The sequence below is a fragment of the Phaenicophaeus curvirostris genome, chromosome 4 (assembly GCF_032191515.1).
Source record: "Phaenicophaeus curvirostris isolate KB17595 chromosome 4, BPBGC_Pcur_1.0, whole genome shotgun sequence".
Taxonomy (NCBI): Eukaryota; Metazoa; Chordata; class Aves; order Cuculiformes; family Cuculidae; genus Phaenicophaeus; species Phaenicophaeus curvirostris.
In genome coordinates, this window is record NC_091395.1 from 37,734,594 (window position 1) to 37,753,292 (window position 18,699).

Here is an 18,699-nt window from a genome sequence, read left to right on the forward strand (position 1 = left end):
TCCTTCACCCTCAGTAATCTACTCAGGTGTGAAAATCCGTGGTACAATTGCGTGATGCCTTGCATAGAGCAACTTTGTTATTTTCCTTCACTGTACGTTCAGCATCCCCATAAACATGCAACTTTCAAGTTCTCAGGTTTGGCTGTAGTCAAGAAAGAGCCCCACTGGATGTGCTCCTGGATTTTGTGCTCTTAGCTGCTTGCCTAAGGTTAATTAAGCTTATCCTGATAGTTCCTCTCCTCTGATTTTGTCAGAGACCATTTTCTTTTGGAGGAAAAATGTGCCTTGCAAGGCAAAATGACAGATAAAATATGCATAAAACTATGAGATAGTCCTGAAGTTTGTGTCACTTACAGCTGATCATAATGTGCTAAAAAAATGCTTGCACTGCCACTAGTTTTAGATAACAAATTTCCCTATATTGCAATCTCTTACACATTTATTGACTTTCTGTAATGCACAGGCCATACCAGGAATTAAACATGCGTCTCGGAGACACTGAAATGAAAAAAGGAGGTTGTGGAGAAAGAACAACTACAAAACGCTGAAGATGGGAGGAAAAAAAAGTATGGCTCTGACATCCCATCCCTTGCCATGGAAGCAGATGGATTTGAGAGGAAAGCAGCCTTGCAATACAAACAATTTTCTTGGACATTATGGGACCTGAAGCTGCTGACATTATAAATATCATGCAAGCAAGCCAATCTAATGAGTACATCCTAGGAACAGAGTCACTCCAAGAAAATTGAGAAATACAGAAGTCTGAAGGAGGAGAGAAAGCTCTTTTAAGCATTTTGATTGATCTTAAAATCAAACACATTCCTACAGCATTTCAGAGGGTTCTGTTACAGTTGAAAATTCAGTTCAGAATCAAAGCTAAAAATCTCCCTTGGCTTCATTCAAGCACAGATAGGAAGGGAACCAGCCCAGAAGCAAACATAGAAAATCAATACCCAGATATTTTTAATGGCATACTGTCCACAGAATCCAAGCCTGAGTTCTCAGAATCCTGTAATTAGTTAAAAAATGCTCTTAGATTGAAGAAGCAGAATCTAAAAAGGATGTGTGATTGTCAAAGCCTCGGGAAACAATTAAACCAGATGGGACAATTAACTGAAAGGGTGTACTCATGAAGAACAAAGGATAGGTTCAGCCAAGGAACACAAACAGCATTTAAACAGTCTTTCAAAACTACAACAGTCCTGTGATGAAAAATCTAGTGTAAGGCTATGTGAACTACTGCAAAGGTGAATTAGCCTCACTAAGAAAATACTGAAAGTTAGTTCTGTGGCTGAATTTGCCTAGTTTCGGTTGCCAACTATTTGAATTTGTTCAGTCTTTCTTTGCTGGACTGTGGGTTCAGTTATTTGGCTACACTAATATAAACTATGAAACTGGTATGAAATGCTTTAAAGCATAAGCATTATACCAATACCATGACTTATCAAAAGTCTGAATTAAAATTTCAGAAATGAAAGATTCAAGTGGAAGCAGAATAGGAGGTTTCTCAAAGTTTTCCTTTTACCTTTCAATAACCCTTTTAAAAATTATTTTTCAACTTACAGTTTTCAAAGGCACCCAAGCCATCTAGGAAGTTTCTTCATAAGTGAATTGGTTTGATAGATGTATATCCACTGCAATATTCCTACAGTCTTTTAAATTTGGGGGGGGCGGGTTGTATATTTATTTTGGATTTCATAGTGGTTTTTATTTTTATCTTGGCTTCAATTGTAAAAAATTTAAAGTGAGGTTTTTAACATCAATTAATTTCGAAACACACTGTGAACCCATCTCCATGTTTAATTGCTTTGCTGAAGAAAAATTACACTGGGTAAATATTTCATTCTTCTATGACTCTTGTCCAAGTATATTATATGTAATTATTTTTTTCATTTGGACTTCGTTTGCCTCAGAACTATTTATCTGAGAACTCTTAACATAATGTGCCAGAAACTTATGTAAACCCATAACTATTGGCACTGAATATTTTTCATCTTAATTTGAATTTATCTTGGCATTTTGTAATACCATCCAGTGCATTGGCAAACAAATATTGAATGACTTAACTTAGAATGTCCTCCAAATTTTGTTTCTCTTCAGTGGAAATCCCCTGCAGGCTATGTCTAACTTTTGAGACATTACCAAAATGATGAGAAGACTTTGCAGATGTTTACCATCTTGCGTAGTACCACATATATTAACAGGCATCTGATGTTGAGGTCTGTCGGTTGTATGAGGAAATAGAAAGCTGAAGACAGATACTATATTTGGAAGGGCGTATGCCATGTCCTGGTATAACAAAGGTGAGAAACAGTTCCTTTTCAAGCAGTCTTTGTTTCCTGAAGAAAGCACAAGAAAGCATTCGCTTCAGAAGTTTATTTTACAAAAGGCCTGTTAAAAAGTTAATCAACAGGAATTTTAGGTCAAAATGCAATAAAAGATTCAGGCCTAGAGGATTCAGCACAGTGCATGGAGGGTACCTGGTGCGGCAGACTTGATGCAGGGCAGCCTGCATGCTGAGCCAGCAGCCACCATTGTCATTTTGACGTGGTCACCAGCTACATTACAGCTGTATATTACATACTTTAAAATATTCCTGCAAACAATAACTGGACCCCAGGCCTGCCCAGTCTCTTTGGTAAGGTGGCTGCCTGGCCCTCCCCCCTGAGAGGCAACATAAAACAAGGGCCTGCCTTGGATAATCTCATCTAATCCATATCTAATTTGGATATGATTCATAAAACTATGAGTCAGTGTTCCCTTTATGACAAACAGAAGAGGTGTCCTCAAGGATTTCTGGGCAATTAAGTGCCTAAAATAGCCTAGAGAAGATGATGTGCATTCTTGCTCTGCTCCTTCGCTCCCACACACATTTGTGTATGTACATACACAGTGAATCCAAAAGATCAACTTTGCAGCATCTAAGTCTTTTCTTTGCAGCAACATCTTTCTGGGCAAACATCTGCAGGAATTGCCTCTCAACAGTCTTTATTACAGTCTTCAAAACCTAGTAACACCAGGGCTGGAGTGAATGCACCTTATTTCCCACACAGTAATATTAAATGCTGTGTAGCACAAGCCAGTTAGTTGTGTTTCAGGGTGCTCCTGCTCCCAAAGCTGCTTCGGTATTTTATCCAAGCTTCCTTGCACTAATAAGCATTCCAGTCTCCACAGGAAACACAAAGCAGCTATGCTGATACATGTATGCATAGGGATAAATATCACTAGTATTATACCACTAGGGAGATGTAACAGCTGTTTTTTACCCCTACTGGAAGAAACATAAGCATGCAGGCCACAAGAAAGCTACATTGCTGTAGTGCCCATTCAGGAGACCAGAAGATGCAGGATGCCAGGCCACACCACAGAGGACCTGCTTCAGTGCAAGTGCATATTTATGATCTTTAGACACAAGAAAGCCCTGTAATCCACTCCTGATGGGTTTTGGCGCAAGTGATCCTTGAACTTCACAGGCTGGGCTGGTTTTTGACACACCCAGAGAGAGAATTGGAAGCAGCCAAGGAAAGCCACATGAGCGGATATTCAGTGAGCTGACAGGAGGGAACTCAGACTGTAATTTTGTATGTACTGTTCTTGGCAGCCAAGTCCTCTGGTGAATGTTGTCCATCGTTTCTGAGATGTGTTTAATTTACCTTCTGTGTAAGAGTTGCTGGAATGCGGAGGAAAGATGTTGGTTCTGCACCCTTGGACACCAGAACACACGTCACAGTGGACCACAGAACAGATGCTCCTCCAAGTTCATGAACTGGAATCTCATGTTACTGGATGGTATTGGAACACTGTGACCCCCTCTAGTGCTGCTATGTTTCAGTGAGGTAACAATTTAATCTAGCTCAATATTTTGTCTCTAAATCATGGCCCTGACCACATCCTCAGTGGGTAAGTGTAACAGTAATGGCATCATGACTTACCCTCCCATCTTCCACTAAGCAGCGGTTCAGATGCTTAGTGAGCTGTAGGTTGCCACTAGTTCAGCTAATCTCCATTATTTCTACTTCAGGTCTTGCAATGACTCTTAAAAAAATTCTGCACTTTGTGAAAGTCGACTTCATTTTGTATCTTTCCTCTAGAAAAGATGGAAGTACAATTACTGTTAATGTAAAATGAGCAGCCTTGGTACCAGCTAGCCCTGGCTACTCGTATTCCAGGCTTGAGGGTCTGATAAAAACCTCAGTGAAACTAATGGGAATCTTTCCAGAGTAGCTTTACCTAAAGTCTAAATACACAGACATAGTGCACTCCTAGAATTCTATAGTCTTATTCAGCCCTTTGCCCTTTACTAAAGAACGATTAGCAAAAAGCTCTACAAAATCTACTTATTTCACAATACTAAACTGCTTCCAGTGCATTCCCAGATGTCAAATTCCCTCTACATTCCCAATGCAGGAGCCAAACTCTTCAGCATCTCTCCTTGACAATTTCCACTCTGCACAGAGTGATGCATGATTACAAAAATCTGTGGTGGCTTAACTGAACATGAAAGTAGGACAAAGATAAAATAGCATTAAGTATTAACCATTAATTCAGGGGAAAACTAGCACTGTGATAAATGGTGCCTAATCATGGATGTGTTTAAGTCATTGCTGAAATATAATGCCTGGGGCATGGAGAGGCACAATAAAGAGGGCTGAAGAAACAGCACTGCAAGGCCATTTAACTCAATTAACATACTCCCATTACCACAGTTAGTAAAAGTGCACAACAGTTGTTTCTAAATAGCTAATTTTTATATTGCCTATTCCAATACTCCTACACTGCTCAAAACCTTAGCTCCTGGACACACAGGATTACATCAGCTTCTCAGTTGTCATGTTTCTTGTCCCCATAAAGTAGGCTTTAAAAATGGAAACTTGAAGCAAGCTCACTCAAAACCCTCACAAACTAGGAGACAAACCATCCCACTGGGTTTTCGTAAGCCATGACTTTCAAAAAATCTCCCAACTGTTTTTGTTGTCTGGATTTAATAGTAAAAGTCAGAAATACTGGAACAGAGGCTACGTCAATGACTGAACTTATGAGTCAAATTAACAAGCAGTAAATTACTCACAACAGATGTAGCTCTACATTAAAAAAAATTGTTTAGGGAGAATAAAAGAAAATACCTGCAAGAAAATAATGAGTTTTTTGCAAGATTCTGGAAGGCAGAAAACAAGCACTGCTGTGACGTTTCCAGGTCTTGTGTTTCCAGTGATAACTGCAAGTAGGAAATAAGACAATTCTCCAGTGCAGAAGGTTTACAAAGAAGATCTAGACAGCTGCTGTAACTCTTAGAAAGGTGGACATTAAACTGCTGCTATTCCACAGGTTCTGCAGGCCCAAGTCAAACTACGCTCAGATGTCAGAGAGAATCAGGCTCATGGGAACTGTGACTTTTAACTCTAAATTTTAACTCCAACTTTTAACTCTAAATCCCAACTCCTTTTAACCAACCTGACATCCTTCTTCGAATCTTCTGCCCTTTCATGGACTAGTTATTAAGTGTTCCTAACATAGCTGTTAGATTTGTTAAAACACTTCAGAGAAAGAAACTTGGAAGCAATTCTTTCTTACATACCATCTCACTTCAACATATATTACTATCAGCTGATGAATAGACAGGACCATGTATGAATTCACATATAGACATGAATACCACAACCTAGGAAAAGGAATTACATTATTCTTATGAAGTGATTTTATTTTACTTACTTCGCTATCATAATCCTGACCACTGGAGTGGTAAGATATGTGTAATACCACATATGGTATGAAAATATAATAGATTTCCAAATACTGTAGAAGGAAGAGACACACAAAAGTGCATGCTTCAACCCCATCAAACCTGCATGGATGTGGAGCACCTCATTCTTATCCATGAATTTACTCGAAAACCTGCATGGAAATGGCACTCAAAAAACGCATGCTCCCAAAGGAGGATGTGCTGGCTCAAAGTTAGGGGGCTATGGATGGATGTCAATGGGATACCAGCACTAATCCCAGTCTCATTTACCTGTTCAAACAGCAAATTAATTGGCACACGCACCTCACTGAGGATGTTTATGGCCTACTTTGCAGACACACACATTTTGAACCTGTAAAGTACTCACACATTTTACATTTTAAATAAACCTGTAGATTTATTGTACAATAGTACAGCATGTGTCTTTTTAACCAAAAGCTCAGCATCACACAACACTTGAATCTTCTAATTAAACATACACAGTCCTACAATATAGCTCAGTTCAGCTAGGAAAGTTACATAATGAATTAATTTATTGAGTCTTGGCTATGCTGTTCTTAAGGATGCTTACCTACAGCAAGAACAGTGGCAGTGGTTTTGGTGTTGTAACATTTAATCACTTTAACCTGTTCTCAGCACAGTAACAGCAAGCAGTCATGTAGAGTAGAATGAAGAGATCATTTAAGGGACACAATATTTAATTGCAAATGCATGAAACAGAAGTCCAGAGGAGTACGGATTAGCAATCTGTTACGAGATCACTTTGATGAAACATCTGCACTATGCCACACAATCCACCACACAGGAAGACTGGATGAATGACAGGCATCACACCATGTAGTAATATCATTTGGATTGAAATTGTTGGATTTGGAAGAGGCAGAGTAAGGTGTTCTGTACAAATATACACTTGCCTTATTAAATTAGTTTCCAGGTCAGAAAAACTCCTGTAGCCATTTGCCCACAGGCCAGCATTCTCATTACAATTCATTTTTAAACTGTTTGCTTCAACTTTATTTGGTTCAGTTGAAAACAGTATCATTACTTCCAGACACAGAGTGTGTTTTGTGCTATATGTCTTAGCCTTTCAGACTACCATGAACAGCCAAGTTAGTATAACTGGCCACCCTTTACACACGCTCTTGTGCACAGCTAGCCACAAGTTATTATGAAGACATGTAAGGATAAGATTCTTCATTTGCCACAGGGGTTCCTCATCACAATGGAGATTTGAAGTTCATCGCTGTATAACAACTGACAGCAACTGAAGTTCACCTGAAGTTTGGAATTAAATATTTACTAACCAAATGAGTTACAGGTTCCACAGCAAATTCTTGATCAGAGAAAGTTTATGCCTTTTTATTGCTGTTGAATTTACCAACTTGGGTCAAACCTTAAGCCTGCTACTATAAAGGATCAAGTGCTAGTTTTATTAAAGAATTTAGAATTCTCAAAATAAAAGTATTTTCAGTAGATTTTTAAATACCCAAAGGAGGTAAGTTTGGATCCTACTCCCGAACATGTGAATTTTTAGTTATGGCAGGAGCATGATAGTGCATTGTTGGCTGGTTCTGAACAGCGCTGAACTACAACATCAAGTAAAATAATATGTTAATCAAAACACAGACAGTGATACTAAAGAAACAAAGGGAGGAAGTCTATATCAAACATCTTATCTTAAATTAAAATAGACTAGTAGTTTGTAAGCTTTCAAACACATGAGATACTTAGCTGCTATCAAGTAGCATACTGGCAGTGGTCTCAGAAGAATTATATCAAACTTCCCCCCCACTATGGTTGATGTCTATTCTCTGACTCTGCAAATTTCACTCATCTTAAACAAAATACTAAAGCAAGTTAATTCAAGTATACTTCAAAAAAAATGGGGAAAAGGATCTTTTTAAATAAGAACTGGTGTTTTAGCATCCTCAAGTATTTCTGGAAAATTTTACCACACTGAAAAAAATTCCACTTATCTGTCTCGCTTCTAGTTTTAGATGGGAATAACCAGCAGAAGAAACAAAGCTGGAAACAAAACCTTTCTTGGCTTCTGAGACTAAATGCATGTCCTCAGTAGACTTCCAGTTCATTGTCTATACTTTAATGTTTTGATAGCTTTTGGTGAACATATGAGGTTTTGGCTGATTATCTAGACAGCACTGACACGTGTAAAGATTGCTGAAAAGATAGTCGTCTAATTAAAACAGATGTCATCTGAAACTATTTTTTTTCTTGCCATAAACCAAATACAAACAGCAGATTAACAAGATGCACAAGCTCTTCTTTGCCCATTCACATTTTTTAATGTGGTCAATAAGTAATGAGAAATAAATTAAAACCTGATCTTGAAATACCATTAAAGTTTAAGGAATCTCTACTATCTCCTGAATTCATTCCATGTCATTTTCAATAACAGAGCTTACGCAGATTCCTCCTGCTTACTAAAATTAGTGACAGCTAATTTTTCTTACATATTTAAATAGCCCCAACACCAGAGACATACAAAATGTTATACTGAATTTTAATCCTTTTAAAATATTATTACACCACACACTGTTATTATAAATCTTTTCAATAACATCCATTATAGAACTCAGCAAAGAGCACCACCTATTACTATGCACTGTCAAATATATCTGGCAGTATTGGGAATCAACTACAGTATATTTCTTTTTTAAAATCAAGAATTAACCTATGTACTCTGAACTTGCAAATAATACACAGCAGATTGTACTTCCATATAGGCTGCAGAGACATTAATTAATTTTTTTGAGTTGTATATAAGCATAAATTTTCTATAACAATATGAAAGAGAATTAGTAACTTCTTTATCTAGCTAGGAGGCTAGTAGTTATTTCTAATCATATGAATCAAAAGATGACTGAAAAATTTGAAGTTAATTATCGTGAAGTGCACAAAACCTAGAATATAGGGACTTCCCACAGTACATTATACTAAGTCAACATATAATAGATTAAAAGCTGTAAAGCCAAAATCTTCATTTAAAAATTTAATGTTTCTGACATCATCTTCCACCATTCCATCAATTCTTCTTTCTCCTCTTCCTTTCTTTCAGATAATGACTCCAGTTCAAAATCAACCTGAGTAAGAGAAACAATCAAAAACACTGGTAAGATTTGTAGAAAGAGAGAAGGGTAGGCTTTTAAGAGTCATTTATTGAAAGAAGTTGTTTAACATAGACATAACACTCAGGGAGGTACCTTCCATTTTAGCCTAGGTTTATTCCAAAGTCTCTCAGGGCTGATTTCAATACGTGCAATACTAGCATATCAATACAATAAATTTATTTAAAAAAAATGTGCATAGATGAGCAAAATTTCCAAAAGAAACCAGACACTTGACAAGTCCTTAACTTGGCAAAAACTTTAAAAATATGGGCCAATGAAACTTTAACTGAGTATCAGCCAGCCACATAAATCACTTCGCATATAATAAAAAGTATCATCAGCATATCGCTGTCTAATACCTAGCAATGAAAACCCTCAGGTATTGAAACACATACAATTTTATGACATCAAGAAGATGCAGGGTGCTTCTCTGACACATGGCTCTTTAATGTAGATATGATGCGCTAATGTAGTATATTCTAGTGTATGATATGCACTAGAGAAATAAGCATTTATTTTCATTATTAAAAGTAGAACCCACAATCTCTATAGAGGATGAATTAAAAATCACAGAATCATAGAATGGTATGGGTTGGAAAGGGCCTTAAAGATCATCTAGTCCCAACCCCTCTACCACGGGCAGGGACAGCTTCCACTACAACAGGTTGCTCAAAGCTTCATCCAACCCGGCCCTGAACACCTCCAGGGATGGGACATTCACAATTTCTCTGGACAACCTGTTCCAGTGCCTCACCACCTGCACAGTTAAAAACTTCCTTCTCATATCAAATCTATCTAAATCTCCCCACATACACATTAAAACCTCATTCTAGCACTGCACTCCCTGATATAAAGCCCTTCCCCAGCTTTCCTGTAGGCCCCCTTTAGGTACTGGGAGGCTGCAATACGGTCTCCCCAGAGCCTTTTCTTTTCTAGGCTAAACAACTCCAACTCTCTCGGCTTGTCCTCATACAGGAGGTACTCCAGCCCTCTGATCATCTTTGCGGACTTCCTGTAGACTTGCTTTAACAGATCCATGTCCTTCCTGTGCTGAGGACTCCAGAACAGAATGCAGTGCTCCAGGTGAGGTCTCACAGGAGCAGAATAGAGGGGAATAATCACCTCCCTCAACTCACTGGTCACACTTCTTCTTACGCAGCTCAGGATACAGTTGGCTTTCTGGGCTACAAGCAGACATTGCCAGCTCACATTGAGCTTCTCACCCACTAACACCCCCAGTTCCTTATCTTCAGGGCTACTTTCAAATCATTTCCCACACACACGTATATTTGTTCAGAAATGCTTCAGAACTCTGACTCTAGGTCTTATTCACCATACATGTTTTCTATCTACGCAAAGTGTAGTATAGCTCCACCACTGTCTTTCTGCCTAGAGCTGAACACAGTTTGTAACTTATGCAGGTAGTCACTTAATAATTTAGATTAAAACCATCAGGTCTCAATGAACACCTCAACACCTCCTACTTTTTATGCTCCGCTATTTAAAGATACTCTGTAATCTTTGATCTGATTAATGTTCACACATCAACCAACAAAAAAGGTTTAAGAATCTCAATATTACCCTTCTCTGTGTCTTTTCATTTTAAAGCTGATCAACAGGATATTAAATGAGTACAACACAATTACTTCCAGTGGCTTGTGCAGCAAGTACTAGCTGAGTAGATTTCCAGCCTGCCTTCTAAATTAGCATGTTCTGAATAATCACCTCTTACTTTCAAGTGTACCAGGAAGGAAAAAAGAGACCTTTTTTAATACATAGTAGATGATAACCAACACACACATGAGCACTTACCACAACCGCAGGGCTAAAGGGCACAGCCACTTTCTTAGTTATTGCTAGATACCCTGGTGCTGAGGCTGTAATTTTGTAATTTCCAGGCACAAGCAATCTCCAGTAATCACCATCCTTGGCTGTAGAGAAGAAGAAGAAAATCCAAATAAATATATATAAAACTAAATACTCATCTAAAGAGAAGGGACCATACATCTGGTCAGAGTCTTTTGTATTCCTGCTAGCCCTTTCCTTTTGTCTGTCTGAAAGGACTCTTCTGTAAGGGCTGTATCAAATCATCATTATAGATCTTCTTTTCGGGTAATCAAAACAGAGAATTCAACTCTGAAGTTGTGCTGCAGCCTCCATGAAAGCTTTTGCTTGCTGAGGCCAAAGGGTCTCCAGCACACTAAAGAAAAGGACAATCTGGGACATAATTCTACTTTAGAAGCACCCTCCGGCCAATGTGCAGCTCCTGTTAAATGTCTGAGTATCAATTTGCAATGCAAAGTGGATTTTTAATGTCCTTCAGTATTCTGAAAACCCAAACTTTAATAAATTTTATTCTCATCAAATATAAATAAACAGGACCACCTTTCTCAATTTATGCTGCAGAGAAAGCTATAAATGACCATTTCCTGGAACAGTCCATGTGCATCTTCCCTGAAGCATCATTATCTACAAGTCTCAGTATCCAGACAATGTCAAGGCCTGATTTTCCTCAGTTTAGCTAAACAAAGAAATTTAAGTTTGATCCACTCAGGACAAAGAAAGGTTTCTACTGCACTGAGTGTTATTACATATCAGCTTTTTCAGTCATGGAATAATAATGCATCATCCTCTCCTATAGAAATCACCCTCTCCCATTTTCACAAAGAATCAGATCTGCCCTCCACCAGCAGCAGGCAACCATCTAACATGTCATAGCCTATTACACTGAATTTCTCTATCTCCACAGAGAAATTCAGAAAACATTGCTAGGCTATTCTAAGGTCAGTTAGCAGTGCCACTTAAAGCACTTACTGCCAGTTCCTTAAATGCCATTTCAGTGCATCTGCAGCTACATAGTGCACAGAGGGAAATATTACTTAACCGTCTGCAGTTCACATGGTCAAAAACCATCAGCAGTCAGTCCAGTTGCTCCCAGACTTTTCTCTTCGTAAAACAAAAAGGAAGGAAAAAAAATACTGCTGCAGAGCTATGATAATGATCTGTTCTAATTCCTGGCATTGGAACAAAGCTGAATTTTAACTCATGAACAAAGGAGCAGGGGAAAAAAAGCCTGAAGAATATTTATTCTTTTTGAATATGCTAAAATTCAAGTACTTGTTTCCCTCACTGTTTTGACAATACATGACTCCCAGGCTTAAAAACACACAACAAAGTGAGAGGATTCATGATTAGATGCTTTTTTGTACTGTAGAACTGTAAGCTGCAGCATCATAGGCATCACTCTCTCATACCTCAAAGTATCTCTCTGCACAATTTATTCCTTTTTTATTACCCCTGAAAATTTATTTCCATCCTTTATACATTTTGCCTTCTCAATACACAGTTAAAGAAGATGGCTAATGTTATCATAAACTGTTCTCCTGCTTGGCAGAAATGCCGTTCTCTTCACAAGTGATGTGAGAAAAAACACAAATCAAAGCCAACTGATGGGTCAACCAGACCTTTATCACAGTATTCTGCATTTCTATAACAGTATCGTGAGACAAATCATTGAGCAAATTACCATCATGTTAGCTCATACATAAAGCACTGGTATTTTATTATTGGTTTTCTAATTAGTATCTTCAAAAAAACCATTGCCATTCAGAATAAGAAAGCACGAGTCAACAGGAAAGACTGCAAGTGTGCGAGCTACCTTTGAATTCATTCCTAGAATAAAGCACACCAAAAATAAACACCAACACAATTATTTCCTCTTTTAGAGCCACTATTATTAAAAAAACCCAGTCACATATTTGTAAGCAACAGAGAGGATTTATCTTCGCAGGAAGAAGCTATGTGAACTGAAATTCTGTCCAGAATAGAGATACCAAAAGGTATGATCACATCACAAGTAACGTAAGAGTTTTGGACTACGAGTTAGCCTTTAAACTCAAAACAGCATGGCTGACAGGACTTTAAATCCTGTCAGAGTCATGAAAAAGTACTTGCACCACAAATCAAAAGACAAACCAAGCATGAATAACCAAGAGCTGCCAAAACCAACTCACACCAGTGATCCACAAAGTTCCAACAACCAGTCACCAGCTGCTCTGAGAGCAAAATACAAGAGAAATATTCATGAAATCCTGCAGACAACAAGCTCCTTGAGGAACAACATGATTTCTAGGCTTCAAAAGTTTGCTCCCTTAAAGCTTCAGCTAATAAAATCTGAAATGGCTCCAGGTTTCCAAGCAAAGGGTAGTAAATTCCAGCACTTCTTATTTTCTTCAGGTACAATGCTTACCTGATGTGATGTCATGGCTTATCCCCTCCACAGAGATTGTGGCATTTGCTATTGGATTGCCCTGAAGATCTTTAACAAACCCCTTCACTCCTCGATGAATCTAAAATAAATAAAGTCACATGGGAAATCACTGGAAAATTCTTAAGAAAAGATGATATTTTCATCAATAAAATACCTATTGATACATCTAGCAATGCATGCTCCAGAAGCCACAGTCTACATGCTGATAAGGATAATTACTAAACATCACAGTGCAACAAATAGTGAAGAGGAAGAACAGGTTAGCTGTAGTTATACTAATTCCTCTGTGCAATGCAAGCATTTCTCAGAAATATGCAGCAAACCATAATATATGTGAACTTCGACTGTAAAGTCCTTGTCACTGGGGTTTAATGAATGTGCTGAAAAGCTTTGAAAGACAACCTAAAAAGATGAACTTTTTTTTCTTTTAAAGTTTTGTCAACTGTAGGAATTTAGGGCTAATAATGGACATAACTGCTTAAAAAAAGAAAGTTTAACAAGGTTAAATGGTTACTTGGATTTTGATGGGCAATCCCTGTGTGAGATGCTCGAGTCGCGCACCCAAAACATCTGGGTCTTTGATCTGGGACCACACAGAGTCACAACACTCCCCACATGGTCCATACAAGAAAGGCAATGGTGGGTTATGTTCTAATTCCTTCTTGCCTCTTAGGCAGCACACTCCAGGCAACAGCACCAGAAGTACCTCGTCTGTCTGTTCCCAGCACATATGAAATTAAAGCACTGGTTTGATTGCAGTATGTGAAGAGACCAGTCCTGCGGGTATTTCTTAAGCAAGAGAGTGAGGATGAACTGTTTTTTCACTGCCTGCGATACGCAGTTCTCAGAGCTGAGAGAATGGGACATTTTGAACCTGGGCAAAGATGCATCTCATTCACAGCCTGGAAAGTAAGAAGGAAAGTGCTGTGGAGTTCAGGCTTCTCTCTCACTCTGTAATACTTGAAAAAGACTTGTGGATCACAATGTTTATTTTTAGATTTTGATGTTCCCTTTTAAGAATCTCTATGCTTTATTCAGTTGCTACAATTTAGTTCACTAGATTTACACTGTAGAAGAAGTCTGATGCAGCTAGCTTAGAAAAGTACATATTTGCACTGTCCTCAGCAATCATGGGGGAGTTGGACCATGGAGCTGGGTCTGTTACCCTGCACAAGGATAAAAAACAATGCCAGATAGACCATCTGAACTTCAAGGACAAAACCAGCAGCTCCACAGGAGCAAGGGGTGTTGGCAAAACAATCTCTTACACATTAGTCATTTTGAAAATGCAGTGACACCATAGTTTACTATGAACCAGAGAAAATTAACTCATGTGCAAAGGAGCTGAGATGATTCCCATAATGAATGGGTAAAAACCTGCAGAGCAGACACAGCTTTTTCCTCAGCCCATATGCAACATACTAACAAAACAGTATAACTCAAACATTTCAGACTTATGGCTAATTAAAGCATTTCTGCACAAATGAATTCTTACAGAAATCAGTGTATCACTTGACCAGCTCTGCTAACAAAGTATGTTTCTGATTTTTCAATCTCAGGTTCGCAGACAGATTTGTAATCTATAACTACAATATCCAGGTTTCAGAAATTTGATAGTCTCACTCTGCTTGAAACAATCATTTCAACGCAGCCTGTTACACAGCATGAAATTATTTTTAAAAAAAAATCTACAAAAGAAAACAACACTAAAAAAACCCAAACACATAGAGAGATCTATTTCAGGATTCTTAACTTTAACAACTCATTAGCACAAGATTACCTAAACCCATAACTACCCTTTACATTTCAAGCTGGATTTTGTATAATCTTCAATGGAATCATACATTGACAGCTCTACACTGAATATCAGCAGCTCATGCAATCAGACAGCAGTGGAGTATCTATGAAACCTGGATTAGACATGCTCCCCGACATTACGCTGAACTGCCAGGGCAGTCTAATCCAGATGTCTAGGCTCCTGTACGTCCGAAGTGATTCATCACACATCTGTACACACACTTTAGTAGCCGTAGAGGGCAATCCATCTCCTCTTAGTATACATATTAGTGCTAGGGGGATTAATTACTCTGGAGATGTGTATTTCCTTTTCATTGAGGAAGCCAATAAATACTTATTAAGTATCTGTAATAGCTTAAGCAAGGCAAGATAAATTCCATACTATTAAAATCTCTCTTCTTTTCCTCTCTTCCTACTACCTTAGAGACATAAGAATTATGGAGCATCAATGGGATTAGTATGACATTTCAAATTAAATGTTCACATACCACAAAGTTTATAAGTTTCATGTACTGTAACTATAATGTTACCATCCTCCTTTTTGTTACCTGCTCAATATAATTGATAAGGGAGTTCTTGTTGTCCTCCCAGTAGCCCTTCAGAGTTTCTTCAGGTGGGAATTTTTCACAGCTAAGCTCCACTGTGATTTCAAAGCAGTTGCTGCTGAGGTAATTGAAATCCTGCATTCCTGCAATGCCAGAAAAGAGAGTCAGTGATGCATTTCACATCATTCTGAAATAAATAAAGGAGGACACATGAAATGCTGGGGCTGTTAAGGAAAGAATAGCTATAAATACAGTTGGTGCAGTTCTATTTAATCAGCTTAGTTATAAAATCAGAGGCGTTAAAATTAGTGAAACCAACAAGACAATTCCCAAAAATATTTTCTTCCCAAGGAAAGTTTAGAAAAGATTTAATATCTAGCCTGTATACATCTACCTGTCATTGCACCTGGCCTGTATACTCCTACTTGACACCTGGTTTTGGATAATTGACATATAAATTCCCTTTTCTTCTCTTTAGGAACAGAAAATTATTTCAGATTATGGATAAAGTATTTCCAGATGAAAGTAAAATTCAATCACTTTGTAAACCAAGATGAATGACAACTAATTATAAAGCAAATGAAACATGACAACGTGCCTTTGAAAAAGAGTTTATAAAGACTGTTCAAAAACATGTTTTATTTCTTTTAGTGAAAATATAGGGTTTCAACTTAATAGCATTTTACAAGAAAACTATCTGCTTGCCAATGAATACTCTTTGTCAAGCTTCTCAGAATAGACTCCAAATATTTATGATTATCCACTAAAAAAAAAACCAAAATCAAACTTGCTATAAACTTAATATATGCTGAAATTTTTCCATGGATACAGGTATTTAATGCCTCTGAAAAAAATCAGTCAAAACATTAAGAGAAATACCATTACTAATGCAACTTTAATCACAGGAATTTAAAAATACATACAGTAGCATCATCATTAGGAACAAAAAATTGATGATAAAAAGGTAGTCTCTTCCACTTCTGAGACACTCCTCTTAGTGCATAGAAATATTACCTATTACTTGACTTAGTCAACCAAGAACCAAAGCGATTTTCAGTTTTGCAACTGGATCAGCCAGCTGGAGAGGGACTCTGGCTTCCCAGACAGCTTATAAATACATTCTTTGTAGAAGCTGATGTAGAATTAACACTTGCCTTCCCAGTCTAGCTAGCTAGCAGAATCAGTGGATTCTTAAACAGAAGACTGAAAAGAAAAGGGTTACCAAGCATTTTGAGAATCCCCATGGAGGTCATCAAGGGATTTAGAAGTACTTCAAACACAGCTAATCCATTCAGCTCTATGTTACCCTAGGCAAGCAACATATGAGAACTAATACAGTCTCTTTACCAGTGTTGTGAACTGTTCCAGAAATGTCCAGAGAGCTGATGTAATATCCAAAACAGAACACAAAAGGCAGTGAACAGATTGAGTCAGGTGGGATTTTGCCAACACTTTAGGGTGAATCTATTTTCTGCCAACCAGGCAACAAGATAACTACTGATAGGAACATGGACTTTTCAGATGCCTGAAAGAAACTTTTTATTTCTAAGCCTTTTTTGAGATGGCTGAAAAATGAGGACACAGAAGACAAAGGTGCTCCTGGGAGGGACAGCTCTGGTGTCCCACCAGGCAGAATGCAAAATGGGCCATTCAGCAGAACACAGCAGGAGTGCAGTGGGGCCATGAGTAAAATCCTGACAGCTATATTGACTGAGAGGCATCTGTTGAAGACACTAGATAATGTTTTTCTTGATTTTTGCCTTTCTTCTGCAAGAAAGAACCCATGAAGAGGAGAACTGGGAGCTAAAGGGCATAATGTAATTTTACATTAGTGCCAACAACTCTTGACCATTACTGCTCCAATTTTCAAGTAGTTACTCCTCCCCCATGACTACCCAAATCAAGGTGGTGATACTCAAGGTTGTCCTAGTTTCTCAAGAACAGAAGCAGTAACTCGTTTTCAAGTTTTGTGCACAATGATCATATCCTATAGTTTGTTTCCCAACTCCTGGCTAGTTTATATGTGTTGCTCCTAAAAAAAAGTCAGAGCGCATCACCAGTGATGATCTGAATCTCTGGGATGGAGAACAGGGTGAAGATAGCTCAGATCTAAATTGTGGCGTACTACATCCGTAATTCAGAGAGCATCAGCCTGGCTACAACTTGCGCTCTCTGACTGCCTTTTCAATATCATGATTAGCTGCAATATCCAAGAAATCAATATATTCCAAAAGATTTATTCAATACTCCAGCAACTTGGCTGCCACTGGTCAAGCTTTCTAACTGCCCTATTCCTTCTTATTATACATATGACATACATCACATGCGTGCACATCATCATATTCCCTAAGCCTCTTGTTTTACCAAAGTACAAAGCTAACTTTATTATGCTTTAACAGGGATGGCTTTCTGAAGATCAGAAAGGCCTAGCAGACCTCAGATATAACTGTGATTCAACAATGAATGCCTTTCGTTGCTGACCATAAGTAGGACTTTTCTTTGAAACTGAGGAACACAAAAACTCCTCTGTTGCACTGCTCCAGTGTCCTGAAGGACCACAGTGTCTCTATGCTAGTATTTAAATCAATAAGCTTAGAATATGGGACAAAATTAATTTCTTCATCTCTTAAAAAAGGAACTCCAACCATCACAAAGGAAGTGGAGTGTAGGATGTGCCCTGATGTCCAGGCAACAGAATTATTATATTTTGAACTACAAGCTTCAGCACTAAGCTAGTTCACCTTCTATAAATATAAAGGCAGATACTTTTAGCAGGACAGCATAAACTTGAGTCTTTTGTGTAATAGGAAGAACTCATGCCTCTTATGTATGTCATAAAAAATACTAAAAAAATTTACCTAACGTTACTTCCAAAACCAGTAACATGAAAGGCTACTCAAGTTAGGAACAAATTAATTGAGTGTCAAGAGTAATTTGAGAGTATCTGAAAATAAAGAGACACTCAAACAATAGTCTAATACTACAGCAACATAAGCTGCTTTGAAATGCTATTTTTGTAATGACACAAATCTGATTAGACTCAGGTGACTGTAACAACAGAACAAACAGTACAGGCATATGTCTAGCTGGTAATTAATTACTATCTGCTGCTTTTATTTATATTTTCAAACAGATATTCCACACATTAAAAAAATACATTATCAATGTTGAAAAGTTATGCATGCAACAGCTAAGGAAATGCCAAAATTAAAGTTGTTG

At 37.9% G+C, this 18,699-nt stretch overlaps 1 protein-coding gene across 1 annotated transcript in view; it reads right to left on the reverse strand.

The window, feature by feature from the left end:
- Window positions 1–6,110: 6,110 nt before the first annotated feature.
- CPE (carboxypeptidase E) overlaps window positions 6,111–18,699 on the reverse strand; it is a 60,411-nt gene continuing 47,822 nt past the window's right edge. Inside the window, exons 6-9 of the mRNA XM_069855799.1 lie at window positions 15,484–15,623; window positions 13,118–13,217; window positions 10,681–10,799; window positions 6,111–8,841 (exon numbers count right to left, since the gene is read on the reverse strand). Of these exons, the coding sequence (XP_069711900.1) occupies window positions 8,743–8,841; window positions 10,681–10,799; window positions 13,118–13,217; window positions 15,484–15,623 (458 nt within the window). The 3' untranslated portion in view covers window positions 6,111–8,742. The remainder of the gene's footprint in view (window positions 8,842–10,680; window positions 10,800–13,117; window positions 13,218–15,483; window positions 15,624–18,699) is intronic.